The 15,179-nt window shown below is 38.8% G+C and overlaps 1 protein-coding gene across 1 annotated transcript in view; it reads right to left on the bottom strand.

The window, feature by feature from the left end:
- The window catches only part of PCCB (propionyl-CoA carboxylase subunit beta), a 108,614-nt gene that overhangs the window by 78,898 nt on the left and 14,537 nt on the right, over window positions 1-15,179 (bottom strand). Inside the window, exon 6 of the mRNA XM_047736261.1 lies at window positions 278-388. Coding sequence (XP_047592217.1) covers window positions 278-388 — 111 coding nt within the window. The remainder of the gene's footprint in view (window positions 1-277; window positions 389-15,179) is intronic.

Below are 15,179 nucleotides of genomic sequence, written 5' to 3' on the forward strand. Positions count from 1 at the left end.
CCCTCTAGGCAGAAGATAGGATCCTTTGATTACTAAAAATCATTTGCAATTCAAATCAACAAGTAAAACCACCCAACAATGAAGTACACAAGCACATTGTCACAGAAGTCCCATAAGCTACAGATTTCAGCCAAAACCTTCCCTCCACTAAGATCTTATCATTACTACGCTGAGAGTAGCGATAATGCAGGTAACCTAGATCTAGGAACTATTTTTATTGCAGGTGAGTTACTACACAATTCTCAAAGGGCAGGAGAAGCAGGCCCTTCTTTCTTACCTTAACCATGAATGTGAAATCAGTCAGAGCAGGGGAATACACAGCCCCACCAGCACACGGGCCCATGATCAGAGAAATCTGAGGGATGACTCCAGATGCCAGGACATTCCTCTGCCAAAAGAGAAAGGCAAGGCATGTGGTTACAGAGGTGTTCAAGGCACTACCTGCAGAAGATAAAGGCAGTTGTAAAATAACATTTGGCTTTTAGTCACAGAAATTCTATGCTAGCGGCAAGAGACCTAATCAATACAGGTTCTTCCAAAATTATATACGCAGTTTCTCCTCATAACAGGTGGGACAGTTGGCTTATTACTTTCGGTGGCAAATACCCTCTCTCCTCTCCTTGGCAGTAGTTTCCAGAAAGCTCCAAGAGGACATAAGCTCAGAGAGACTCTATTCACTCTTACCCCAGCCCCAAACATACGTCAGGTCCAGCATCCCTATCTGCACAAAGCTGGCTGAAAAAAATGAATGCAAACCTTAAGCAGAACATACAGGAGCCATGACCTTTATTTAGAGTCCCTTCACACCTGCCACAGAGGGTACCCAGCAGTTACAAGGCAAGGCTAAGAGGCAGGTGCTACATTACTCTGAGTCTTCAATGTCTGCCCATGTCTAGGCAGGGCATATGGGGAAAAGGAGTAGCAGGAGCCAGGAAGTCTCCATGGGGACAGACGTATGTGAAGGGTCAAGCCTCAGGCCACCTCTTGGGAAAAAAGAAAAAAAAGAGGGGGGGTGGGGTCTAGAGGACCCAGGCAAGATGATAAAGTCCAATGACTCCTTGCCCAACTCTTAACATTTTTCCTTCCCCGGGTTCTATCAGCGTAAGAAATGTTCACTTTTAGCCATTTCTTGGCTCTGAACCCAATTTCTTTTTTTTTTTTTTAAGATTTTTATTTATTCATTTGACAGATCACAAGTAGGCAGAGAGGCAGGCAGAGAGAGGGAGGGGAGGAAGCAGGTTCCCTGCTGAGCAGAAAGCCCAATGTGGGGCTCGATCCCAGGACCCTGAGATCATGACCTGAGCCGAAGGCAGCAGCTTTAGCCCACTGAGCCACCCAGGCGCCCCTCTGAGCCCAATTTCTACAAATCATAGGATATAGCTGAGGACAATACAAAAAGCCATCTACAGAGAAGATTCTGGGAAGATGGCAGAGTAGGAAACATCAGGAATCCGCCCTCACATGGACAACAACCGCACTGACATAATCTGATAAAACTTTCTGAAATTCTAGTCTACTGAAGGCTTCTAACTCCCAGTGGAAAATTTGGAGAATAATTTGGAGAAAAATTGTGCCTAATTTCAGTCTATTTTAGCTCTTAGCACAAGAGCCACTACTCATCGGCTGCTCGCTAGCCACAAAGCAGGCAGCAGTACCTAGATTCCTGCAGCAGCTTACACAGGGCTTTCAGGAGCCAGTGTAGGTGAAAAGCACTCTGTCCTCCAAATATGAGGGATTACTTACTGCTGATTCTGGTTAAAGAGATGTAGTTAGAGAGATAGGTGGCCATTGTTGTACCTCATTACCCCACTGTTGCAAGCCCCGGTCCCTCCAACTCAGCATCACTAATCATTTGGTAAATACCAATCATAACCAGAATGAAGTAGCACAACACAAACACTGGGATGGCTACTACCAAACAGAAAACAAGTAATGTTGGTGAGGATGTGGAGAAATTGGAACTCTTGCATACTACTACTTGGAATGTAAATTGGTACAGCCACTGTGGAAAACAGCATGGAGGTTCCTCAAAAATTTAAAAATTATCATGGAATCCAGAAATTCCACTTCTGGCAATATACCAAGAAGAATGAAACCCAGAATTTCAAAGAGATATCTGTACATCCACATTCAGAGGGAAATTACTCACAATAACTGAAACAGAAAGGAATCCAAGTACCCATCAATGGATGAATGAATAAGTAAAATATGGCGCATACACACACACACACACACATACATACATACACAGTGGAATATTACTTAGCCTCAAAAAGGAAAAACTTACTGTCACATGCTACAACATGGATAAACCTTCAGGACATTAAATGAAGTGAAATAAGCCATTCATAAAAACACAAATCAATAAGATCCCAGGAAAGCTAGTACAGTCAATCTGAAAAACTGACTGGGATTCCTCAAAGACACAAATGTAGTGTTCTGAAGGGGCACCTATATTCCAATGTTTATAGCAGCAATGTCCACAAGAGCCAAAATATGGAAAGAGCCCAGATGTCTCTCAACAGATGAATGGATAAAGAAGATGTGGTACATAGACAAATAATAAAGTATTACTCAGCCATCAAAAAGAATTAAATCCTGCCCTTGCAATGATGTGGATAGAACTAGACAGTACTATGTCAAGGGAAAACAAGTCAATCAGAGAAAGATAATTATAATATGGTTTCACTCATTTGTGGAATTTAAGAAACAAAACAGAGGAGCATAGAGGAAAGGAGATAAAAATAAAACAAGATGAAATCAGAGAGGAAGATAAACTATAAGAGATTCTTAATCATAGGAAACAAACTGAGAGTTGCTGGAGGGGAGATGGGTGGGGTGCTGGGGTAACAGGGTGATGGGCATTAAGGAGGGCACGTGAAAGGGATGCCTGGGTGGCTCAGTTGGTTGGATGACTGCCTTCGGCTCAGGTCATGATCCTGGAGTCCCGGGATCGAGTCCCACATCGGGCTCCCAGCTCCACGGGGAGTCTGCTTCTCCCTCTGACCTTCTCCTAGCTCATGCTCTCTCTCACTGTCTCTCTCTCAAATAAATAAATAAAATCTTAAAAAAAAAAAAAAAGGAGGGCACGTGATGTAATGAGCACTGGATGTTAATACAACTGATGAATCACTGAATGCTACCCCTGAAACTAATATACTGTATGTTAATTAACTGAATTTTAAAAATACAATATGATTCCATTTATATAAGGCATATAAGGTCAAAATCACACGGACATAGTAGAATGGTGATTGCCAGGGGCTGAGAGGAGGGAATAATAGGGAGAAACTGTTTAATGGGTATAGAGTTCCAGTTTTTCTTTTCTTTAATATTTTTTGAGTTAATTTTTTTTTTTTTTTAGTAATCTCCACACCCAATATGGAGCTTGAACTTACAACCACAAGATCAACAGTTGCATGCTCTTCCAACTGAGCTGGAAAGGTGCCCCACGAGTTCATTTTGCAAGATGGATAGAGTTACATGGATGAATACCGGTTATGGTTGCATAACATTATGAATGTATTTAATATCACTGGATATACACTTAATATGGTTAAATTCGTAAATTTCATGTGTATTTTACAACAATAAAAAAGATGAAAGAGTTATCTATATCATGCAAAAAATATCAAGGTGTGTGAGTGAACTCCCACTATGGCAGAGGAAAGAGTTCAGAAAATTCTCCCCTCTAAGAAACAACTAAAAAACTGAAGGACATTGTCAAAAACAAACATTTCAGGTGCCTGGGTGGCTCAGTGGGTTAAGCCTCTGCCTTCAGCTCAGGTCATGATCTCAGGGTCCTGGGATTGAGTCCCACATCAGGCTCTCTGCTCGGCAGGGAGCCTGCTTCCTCCTCTCTCTCTCTCTGCCTGCCTCTATGCCTACTTGTGATCTCTCTCTGTCAAATAAATTTTAAAAAAAAATTAAAAAAACAACAAACATTTGGAGGCTTAGGAATCAGACCAATTAATATTTTAAGAAATTGAGACGTGCTTACTGATTAAAAAAGTAAAATAAAATAAAACTGTTAAACTTGAGATAAGAACAGTGACATACTTAACTAAGGCTGCTACCACTGCCCACACCTCAGGATGTCCTCCAGGGTGAAAGAAAATAACAACAGACAGTAAGTAAAATCCACAGGAAGCAAGTTACATCACTAAAAATGTTAAATATGTGATTAAATATACAATACTGTATATAGTTCTCTCTTAATACTTTAAAAGACAAGATTATATAAAGCAATTATTTTAATACTTTGTTGTTAGACTTATGAGGTATTTAACAATAACAGAACAAAGTAAGGGGAATAAAATGGAGCTATATGGGATCAAAAATCCTATATTTTACCAGATTTAAGTCAGGTTTAATTTGAAGTAGTCTGTGATCAACTGACATACATATTATAATCCTTAAAGCAACCATCAAATAACTCAATAAACACAGTTTTTTAAAAAGTCAAAGGAATTAGAAAGCTACACTTAAAATATGTGTTTAACATTAAAGAGTTGGGTGATATCATAAAAGATGCTGGAACAAGATGCTCTAAGAATCCATGCCTTAAACTAAACATCTATTGAGTTTGCAGGAACAGTCTGAAACAACTATTTTGGAAGTCTAGAGGCTAGCGGAATCATCACATACCTCACAACCCTGGAGCAGGCAGCTTTGGGGACTGGCAGCCCATGCTTCTAGTGTGGCTAGCTGATGTCAAAGTAGGCAATAAGGACCCTGTCCTCCAAAAATCAAAGTCCTCCAATATATGTACTTATTACGAATCATGGCTTTTGATCAATAGAGGACCAGTACAGAGGCTGGTAATTGTTTCAACCTTGACAGGTTCAAGTAGCTCTACACCTGAGACAGGATTTAAAGAGACGGTTTCTCGGGACACCTGGATGGCTCAGTCAGTTAAGCATCTGCCCTCAGCTCAGGTCATCCCTGGGGCCTGGGATCGAGTCCCGCATCAGGCTCCTTGCTCAGCAGTGAGTCTGCTTCTCCCTCTGCTTGCAGTTCTCCCTGCTTGTGTTCACTCTCTCTCTGACAATAAATAAAATCTTTAAAAATAAAAAAACTAAACAGTTCACTTTTTTTCTAAAGATTTTATTTATTTACTTGAGAGAGATACAGTAAGAGACAGCGTAAGAAAGGAGAAGGTCAGAGGGAGAAGCAGACTCCCCGAGGAGCTGGGAGCCCGATGCGGGCCTCGATCCCGGGACGCCGGGATCATGATCTGGGCCAAAGGCAGTTGCTTAACCAATTGAGCCACCCAGGTGCCCAACACATCACATCTTATAAACAAATAAATAAATAAAAATAAAGAGGTTCTTTTCAAGGAGCCAGACATTTAATGAAATCTTTGTCAGGTCACTGGTTGACTGCCAGAAACCTCAGTGACCACACTCAACATGTAATATATATATATTTTTTAAGATTTTATTTATTTATTTGACAGAGAGAGATCACAAGTAGAAAGAGAGGCAGGCAGAGAGAGAGAGGGAAGCAGGCTCCCCGGTGAGCAGAGAGCCCAATGCGGGACTCGATCCCAGGACCCCGAGATCATGACCCGAGCCGAAGGCAGAGGTTAACCCACTGAGCCACCCAGGCGCCCAACATATAACATATTTTTGCAGAAACAGCTCAGAAAGTCACAAATGGATAGATTCAGCCCCCAACAAGCAAAACTCCACAATCTCTGACAGGTGAGTGAATTGGATTTCCAACATTACCAGAAATACACATAATTCCCAGCACTCAACAAAAACAAGAAATTACTAAACACATAAAGAAACAGACTACTATAGACCATTTATAGGAAACAAAGAATTTGACAGAAACCATCACCAAGGAAGCTCAGACATTTGAATTGTCAAAGATGTTATAGGAATGGTCCTTTTTTTTTTTTTTTTTTTTTTTTTTAAGAGAGAGAGTGCACCCACATGAGGAGGAGAGGCAGAGGGATAGAAGGGAGCCTGACAGAGGGCTTGATCTCATGATGCATGAAATCATGACCTGAGCCGAAACCAAGAATGACACTCAACCGACTGAACTACCAGGCACCCCAGGAATAGTCTTAAATACAGTCAATGAACTAAAGGAAATCATGAGGGGGAAAAAAAATCAGAAAGACAATGAACAAAATGAGTAGGCCAATAAAGAGACAGAAATAGAAAGAAACTAAACAGAAATTCTGGAGCTGAAAAGGACAGTAACTGAAATGAAAAGCTTACTAGAGGGGTTCAACAGCAGATTTCAAGCAAAAAAAAAATTCAGAGAACTTGAAGATAAGACAACTGAAACTATTCAGTCTAAGGAGAAGCTAAGAAAACAATAAAGAAAAATGAACAGCCAGAGGAACCTGTAAGGAATTAGACATGTACCAACATAAACATAATAGTACTCAGAAGAAGAGGAAAGGGACCCTGAACTCTATAGTGAACTAATCTTTGACAAAGCAAGAAAGAATATCCAATGGGAAAAGAGTCTCTTCAAAAAATGATGTTGGGAAAATTGGACACATTTCCAAAACTGGACAGCCACATGCAAAAGAATGAAACTGGACCATTTCCTTACACTATACACAAAAATAAACTAAAAATGGATGAAAGACCTAAAGCAAGACAAGAAAATCCACCACAACCCTAGAGAAGAACACAGGCAACAAGCTCTGTGAGCTTGGCCACAGCAACTTCTTGCTAGACATGTCTCCAAAAGCAAGGGAAACAAAGGCAAAAATGAACTATTGGGACTTCATCAAGATTAAAAGTTTCTGCACACCAAAGGAAGGAGTTGACAAAACCAAAAGACAACCAAGAGAATGGGAGAAGATATTTGCAAAAAACGTAACAGATAAAGGGCTAGTATCCAAAATCTATAAAAAACTTATCAAACTCAACACCCAAGGAATAATCCAGTCAAGAAATGGACAGAAGACATGTACAGACATTTCTCCAAAGAAGATATCCAAATGGCCAACAGACACATGAAAAAATGCTCAATATCAATCAGCATCAGGGAAATACAAATCAAAACCACTTTGAGATACCACCACCTCACACCAGTCAGAACTGCTAAAATTAACAAGTAAGGAAATGACAGATGTTGGCAAGGATGTGGAGAAAGGGGAACCCTCTTACACTGTTGGTGGGAATGCAAGCTGGTACACCCACTCTGGAAAACATAGGAAGGTTCTTCAAAAAGTTGAAAATAGAGCCACCCTACAACCCAGCAATTGCATTACTAGGTATTTGCCAAAAAGATACAAATGAAGTGATCTGAAGGGGCACCTGCACCCCTATGTTTATTGCAGCAATGTCCATAATAGCCAAACTATGCCAAGAGCCCAGACGTCCATCAACACGTGAATGAAGAGGTGATACACACACACACACACACACACACACACACACACACACACACACACATAATGGAATGCCACTCGGCCATCAAAAAAAGAAAAAGAAAAAGCAGGCTGGGGCACCTGGGTGGCTCAGTGGGTTAAGCTAAGTGGGTTAAGACATCCATCAACACGTGAATGGATGAAGATGTGGTATATATATATACACACACACACACACACACACACACACACACATAATGGAATGCCACTCGGCCATCAAAAAAAGAAAAAGAAAAAGCAGGCTGGGGCACCTGGGTGGCTCAGTGGGTTAAGCTTCTGCCTTCGGCTTGGGTCATGATCCCAGGGTCCTGGGATCGAGCCCTGCATCGGGCTCTCTGCTTGGCAGGGAGCCTGCTTCTCCCTCTCTATCTGCCTGCCTCTCTGCCTACTTGTGAACTCTGTCAAATAAATAAATAAATGAAATCTTTAAAAAAAAAAAAAAAGAAAGAAAGAAAGAAAAAGAAAAAAAGAAAAAGAAAAAGAAATCTTGCCATTTGCAATGATATGGATGGAACTAGAGGGTATTATGCTAAGAGAAATAAGTCAATCAGAGAAAGACAGTTACCATATGATTTCACTCATGTAGAATTTAGAAACAAAACATGACCATAGGGGAAGGGAGAGAAAAATAAAACAAGACAAAATCAGAGGTGAAGACAAACCACAAGAGACCCTTAAGCATAGAAGACAGAGTTGCTGGAAGGGGAGGGGGTTGAGGGATAGGGTAACTAGGTGATGGACATTAAGGAAGACACATGATGTAAGGAGCACTGGGTGTTATAGAAGACTGATGAATCAACTCTACCTCTGAAACTAGTAATAAATTAGATGTTAATTAATTGAATTAAATTTTTTTAGAAGAGCAATAAAAAGAAAAGTTTTCAAAAAGAGGAAGAAGCAGATTAAAGTATTTCAAGAAATAATGGCTGAAAACTTCCCAAATTTGATGAACGATATGAATATACACATCCAAGAATCTCAATGAATTCCACTCAGATTCACACCAAACTCACATTATAATCAAACTACTGAAACTTAAAACACAAAGAAAGGAATGTGAAGGCAGCAAGAAAGAAGCAACTTGTCACATACAAGAGATCCTCAATAAAATTAACAGCTGATTTCTCACCAGAAATCAGAGTCCAGGAGGATATTTAGGAGTCTTGAAAGGAGGACACCTGGGTGGCTCAATCAGTTAAGTGTCTGTCTTCAGCTCAGGTCATGATCCCAGGGTCCTGGTCCTGGGATCAAGCCCTGCATCAGGCTCCCTCCTTGGGGGAGAGCCTACTTCTCCCTCTTGCTCTGCCTACTTGTACTTTCCATCTCTCTGTCAAATAAATAAAATCTCAAGAAAAAAAAAAAAAAAGTCTTGAAAGGAAAAAGAAAGTGTCAAATATATCCAACAAACTATCCTTCAAGAATAAAGGAAAAGTTAAGACATTTCCAGACAAAAGCTGAAGGTTGTTTACACTAGACATGCCATTCAAAAAACACTACAAGTCCTTTAGCCTGAAATGAAAGGGCCACAGTAAGTACCTTGATGCCATGAGAAAAAACAAACACTAAGAAATTGAATTTCCTAAGTAAACATAAAAAACAGTATTATTACAGTACTTTGGTTTTGTCTGTAACATCTCTCTTCTTCCCATGGTATTTAAAAAACAAATGCACAAAACAATTACAAATCTGTTAATGGCTATACAATGTATAAAGATATATACTCTATGATAACAACAACATGGAGGAAGAATGGAGATGTATACAAGCAGAACTTCTGTATGCCACTGAAGCTAAGCTGGTATTATTCAAAACAAATTGCTATAAATTTAAGCTAATAATTGTAAACCATTAGGGGAAAATGATGAAAATGAACGATAAACATGAATCAAAATGGCAAATCAAAATGGCACACTTAAAAAAATAATAACTAAACACTAAAAAAATGCATTAATAGAGGAACCAAGGAACAAAAAACAGAAAATAGATAAATAGCAGAAATAAATCCTTTCTTGGTAATCACATTAAATGCAAATGGGTTAAATTCCTCTACTAATACAGATTTTAAAAATGCAGTTTTTGATGGTAATATAGGAGGAAACTGAACTTACCTCCTCCCACAGCCACAATGTCCTCTGAAAATAAATAAAAACCCTAAAGGTTGAAGGAGTAACAACTACACAGAAGAAAAGCACATCAAGGCAGGTATGAGAGACTGGAGCACACAATATCACATGAACCCCACCCCTGGCATGGGAAGGAATATAAAACCTGGACTTTCTCCCTCACAAGCAAAGAGTTACAGCCCAAATTGGGAATCCCAAACTTTTAAGATAAACATCTGAGAGCTATGCCCCCAAGTCACCTAACAGGGCTCATGTCCTGAGACCCACAAGACTGAAGCAATCTGGAAAACCACTTTTAAGGGCTCACACATTTGGACTCACCCCAAAACACAGCTCAAAGGCAGCAAATTGCACCCAGACTTAAAGTGAAGAAAGCTCACATGCTTATATTAAAGCATCAGACTGAGGGGCAGACATATACATACACGCATCTAGGAGCCTGCGTGAATACGCAACAGGAACAGAGGCTACGTGCAGCACCACCTTCGTGCTCTCTTTGCCATGCTGCAGAACACTAGCATCTCCTAGAAGGGAGCTTTCACACACACCTGGTGCCCCAACTTTTGCAGGTGCCATCTAGGGGACATCTCTTGATTGCTTGGTTCTGGAGGTCAGAGGACCTTACATTCCTGGTTCTATGGGACTGAAATAATTGGTGTGATCCAGAAAGGAGATCACATCATCTGGAAACCCAATTTTTGTGACTGCTGCCAAGGGACACCTCTATATCACCTGACTCTGGGAGCAAGTAGGGCTGACACTCCTGGGACCCACAGGACTGTAACAAAGGAGAAAAAGTTCTGAGGCATCCATAATCCACAATACACAGTAAGGGACAACAGGCTCAGGAACTGTCTCTGTGAAAGAGGCCTATTAGTTGATCATCATGACTGAAATCTGAAGGCAGACTTTTGTTTTTATTAGGAATGTATCTTGGGGCCAACTTTAATCCTTTCCAGAGACATAAGGGGGCGGGCAGTATCTCTGCACTCACCCTCTACGAGGTTCCAGTGTTCTGCTGTCCCCTGGAGAGTTTTATAGGTTTACCAATTCTTCTAAAACCCCTCCAAAAAAAACAAAAGAGAGGGAACTCTTCCAAACTCATTTTACAAGACCAGAATTACCCTGATATCAAAACCAGAAATACCAGAAAAAAAGAATTACAGGCCAATATTCTTGATGAACAAAGATACAAAAATATTCAAAATATTAGTGAATCTAACTCAAGAATACATGGAATATGGAATATGGAATAAAAATACCATATATGATAATCAAGTGGGATTTAGTCAAGAAATGCAAGACTGGTTCAACATCTATAATACAGTCACTGTCATATATCACCTTAAAAAATGAAGGATAAAAATCATGATTATCTCAAGAGAGCCAGAGAAAATTTGACATGTGACAAAGTTCAACATCCATTTACAATAAAATCTCTTAACAAAGCAGGTATACAGAGAATGTACTTCAACATAATACAGGCCACATATAATAAGCCCACAGCTAATATACTGAATGGTGAAAATCTGAAAATGATTCCACTTAGATCAGGAACAAGACAAGGATGCCCATTCTCACCACTTTTATGTAGCATAGTATTGAAGTCCTAACCAGAGCAGTCAGAAAAAAGAAAAGGCATCCTAACTAGAAACAAAGTAAAACTGTCACTATCTGCAGATGACATATTATATGTACATATACTACATATATATACATACATACATATACCCTGAATCCTAAAACCTAAAGACTCCAGAAAAAAATTTTAGAAAAAATAAATACAGTAAAGTTTCAGGATATATAATCAATATACAAAAATCTGCTGTGTCTCTATACACTAATAATTATTAGAAAAGAAATTAAGTAGAAATCCCATTTATAATTACATCTAAAAGAATAAAATACCAAAGAATTTAACCAAGGATCTGTATATTGAGACCTTAAAACATTACTAGAAGAAACTGATAAATAACACAAATGGAAAAATATTCCACACTCATAGATGAAAAGAATAAATTGTCTATAATACCCCAAAGCAATATGTAGATTCAATACAATCCTTATCAAAATTCCAATGGAACAAAAAAAAATTCCAGTGGCATTTTTCACAGATATAAAAACAAAGAATCCTAAAATTTGTGTGAAACTTTAAAAGATCCCAAATAATCAACGCAACCTTGTGAAAGAACAAACCTGGAGGTATCCTGCTCCTGATTTCAAACTATATTACAAAGCAATAATAGTCAAAACAGTATGGTACTGAATTAAGACAGACACATAAATCAAAAGAGCAGAACAGAGCACCCTGAAATAAAACCACACATATATGGTCAACTAACTTTTGAGAGAGGAACCAAGAATATACAATGGGGAAAGGACAGCCTCTTCAGAAAGCAGTGTTGTAGGGGTGCCCGGGTGCTATTGGTTAAGCATCTGACTCTTGATTTCGACTCAATCATAATCTCAGCATTTGAGATCAAGCCCACATCAGTATCCATGCTAAATGTGGTACCTGGTTGGGATTCTCGCTCTCCCTCTCCCTCTACCCTACACACACACACACACACACACACAAACACACACACACACACACACACACACACACACACTCCCTCTAGGAAGGAAGGAAGAAAAAGAAAAAGGAAGAAAGAAGAAGGAAGGAAGGGAGAAGAAGGAAGAAAGAGGAAGGAAGGAAAGAAGGAAAAAAGGAAGGAAAGGAGGGAGGAAAAAGGAAAGATAAGTGTTGTGAAAAATTAGAAAGCCACATGCAAAAGAACTGGACAGCTGTCTTACACTATGCACAAAGATCAACTCAAAACGAATTAGACTTGAATATAAAACCATAAACTCAAAGAAGCCACAGGCAGTAAGTTCCTTGACATAGGTCTTAGCAATGTTTTGAGTTTTTTATTTTTTTTATTTTTTTTAAATGTTATTTTATTTTTTTTTTTTTTAAGATTTTATTTATTTATTTGAGAGAGAGACAGTGAGAGAGAGCATGAGCTAGGAGAAGGTCAGAGGGAGAAGCAGACTCCCCATGGAGCTGGGAGCCCGATGTGGGACTCGATCCCGGGACTCCAGGATCATGACCTGAGCCGAAGGCAGTCGTCCAACCAACTGAGCCACCCAGGCGTCCCTGTTTTGAGTTTTTTAAAAAGATTTTTATTTATTTAAGAGAGAGAACAAGTGCAGGAAGGGGATTTGGGGGAGGAGGAAAAGAGGGAGAGGGAGAAGCAGGCTCCCTGCTGAATAGGAAGCCCAATGTGGAGCTTGATCCCAGGACCCTAGGACCATGACCTGAGCCAAAGGCAGATAGACGCTCAACCAGCTGAGCCACCCAGGTGCCCCAGCAATGTTTTTTTCTTAATCTGACACTAAAACCAAAAGCAACAAAAGCAAAAACAAACAAATGGGACTACATCAAACTAAAAGGCTTCTGCACAGCAAAGGAAAGCTCCAATAAAATGAAAAGGCAGCCTACTGAAAGGGAGAAGATATTTGCAAATCCTATCTGATGCGGGGCTAATATCTAAAATATATAAAGAACTCACACAACTCAGTAGGAAAAAAAATCCAATCAAAACATGGGGAGATCTGAAAAGACATTTTTCCAAAGAAGACATTAGGATGGCCAACAGGTACAAAAGATACTCAACTTCACTAATAATTCAGTGAATTTAGAAATGCAAATCAAAGCCATGATGATATATCACTTCACGCCTATTAGAATGCCTATTACCAAAAAGACAAGAATTAACAAGTGTTGGTAAGGGTATGTAAAAAAGGACACCCCTGTGTACTACTGGTGGGAAAGTAAATTGGAGCAGCTGCAATGGAAAACACTATGAAGGTTCCTCACAAAATTAGAGCTACCATAAGATCCAGCAACTTAACTATTGGGTATCTATCCAAAGAAAATGGAAACACTAATTCAAAAAGATAGATGTACCCCCATGTTCACTAAAGCATTAATTACAATAGCCAAGATATGGAAACAACCTGTGTCCATCAATGGATGAATGGATAAAGTGTGGTACATATATACAATGAAATATTATTCTGCCATAAAAAAAAAAAACAACCTTGCCATTTGCAACAACATGGATGGAGCTTGAAGGCATTATGCTAAGCGAAATGTCAAAGAAAGACAAATACTGCATTAGGTATATGTGGAACCTAAAAGAATAGATGTATGTATTTTTTAAAAAGCTTGCAGATACAGAGAATAAATTGGGGGAGGGGAGGAGACAGGGAAACTGGGGAGATCCTTTTTCAGTTTAAATAAATTAGATAAAAAATTAAAAATCAAGTTAAATAAAAATATGTCTATATTTGTCCACAAGAACCTCACTTAATAGATGAGGACATAGGAAGGTTTAAATAAAAAATAGAATGAAAAAGATTCTATGTTGGGGTGCATGGGTGGCTCAGTCAGTTAAATGTCTGTCTTCTGCTCAGGTCATGACCCTGGAGTCCAGGATCGAGCCACACATTGGGCTCTCTGCTCAGCAGGGAGTCTGCTTCTCCCTTTGACTCTACCCCCTCTCATGCACTCTCTCCCTCACTCTCTCCCTCTCATTTTCTCTTTCAACTAAATAAAATCTAACCTACATTCTTTGACCCCCAAAAAAAAAAAAAAAAAAAAAGATAAAGATTCTATGCAAAAGGTAACCTAAACAGATCCAGGGTGACTCTATTATTGTCAGACAATATAGACTTCAAATTTTAAAAAATTACAGGAGGTAAAGACATACATATATTGATAAAAAGTTCAATATACCAAAAAGATATATAATTATAAAAATATATACACCTAACAGAGACCCAAAATATGTGAAGCAAAAAATTGACAGAAATCAAAGGAAGAAATAGATAGGTGCACAACATTAGCTAGTGACTTACATATCCTACTTCCAATAATGGATTAAACCATCAGACCGAGGATCAGTGAAGGAACAGCAGATGTAAACAATATGAACCATGTGTATAACAGATATATATAGAACATTGACCCCAACAACAGAATACACATTCTTTTCAAGTGCATGCGAAACATTCTCTAGAAGAGACCATGTGTCTCATTTAAAAATACAGCTGAAATTTATAGCTGTGAATGGACATATTAAAAGAAAAAAGATTTCAAATCAATAATCCAATATTCTACCTTAAGAAACCAGAAAAGAACAAAGCAAACAGGAAGAAAAGAAACTAGGAGTAGAAATAAATCAAACAGACTATAGAGAAAAAACAAAAAGCTGCTTCTGTGACAACAAAATTGACAAACTTTGAAACAGACAAAAATATTCATATTATTAAAAGGAAAAATGGAAGATATTACTACAGAAATAAAGATAATAACAAAAAAATTACTACAAATTGTATGGCAAATTTGATGACCAAGATTAAATGAACAAATTCCTATAAAAACACAAACTACTGAAAATGAGTCAGGAAGAAACAGAAAATCTGATAAGCCTGTAACAAACAGAGATTCAACCAGTAATCAAGAACTATCTACAAAGGGGAGGAGGGTGGAAGATGGGCAAAACAAGTGAAGAGGATTAACAGTTATAAGTCCTGAGGATGAAAAGTTTAGCATAGGGAATATACTCAAGAATTATAATAATACTGTGACAGAGGAGAACTACACT

Source organism: Lutra lutra, chromosome 1 (assembly GCF_902655055.1).
Source record: "Lutra lutra chromosome 1, mLutLut1.2, whole genome shotgun sequence".
NCBI lineage: Eukaryota > Metazoa > Chordata > Mammalia > Carnivora > Mustelidae > Lutra > Lutra lutra.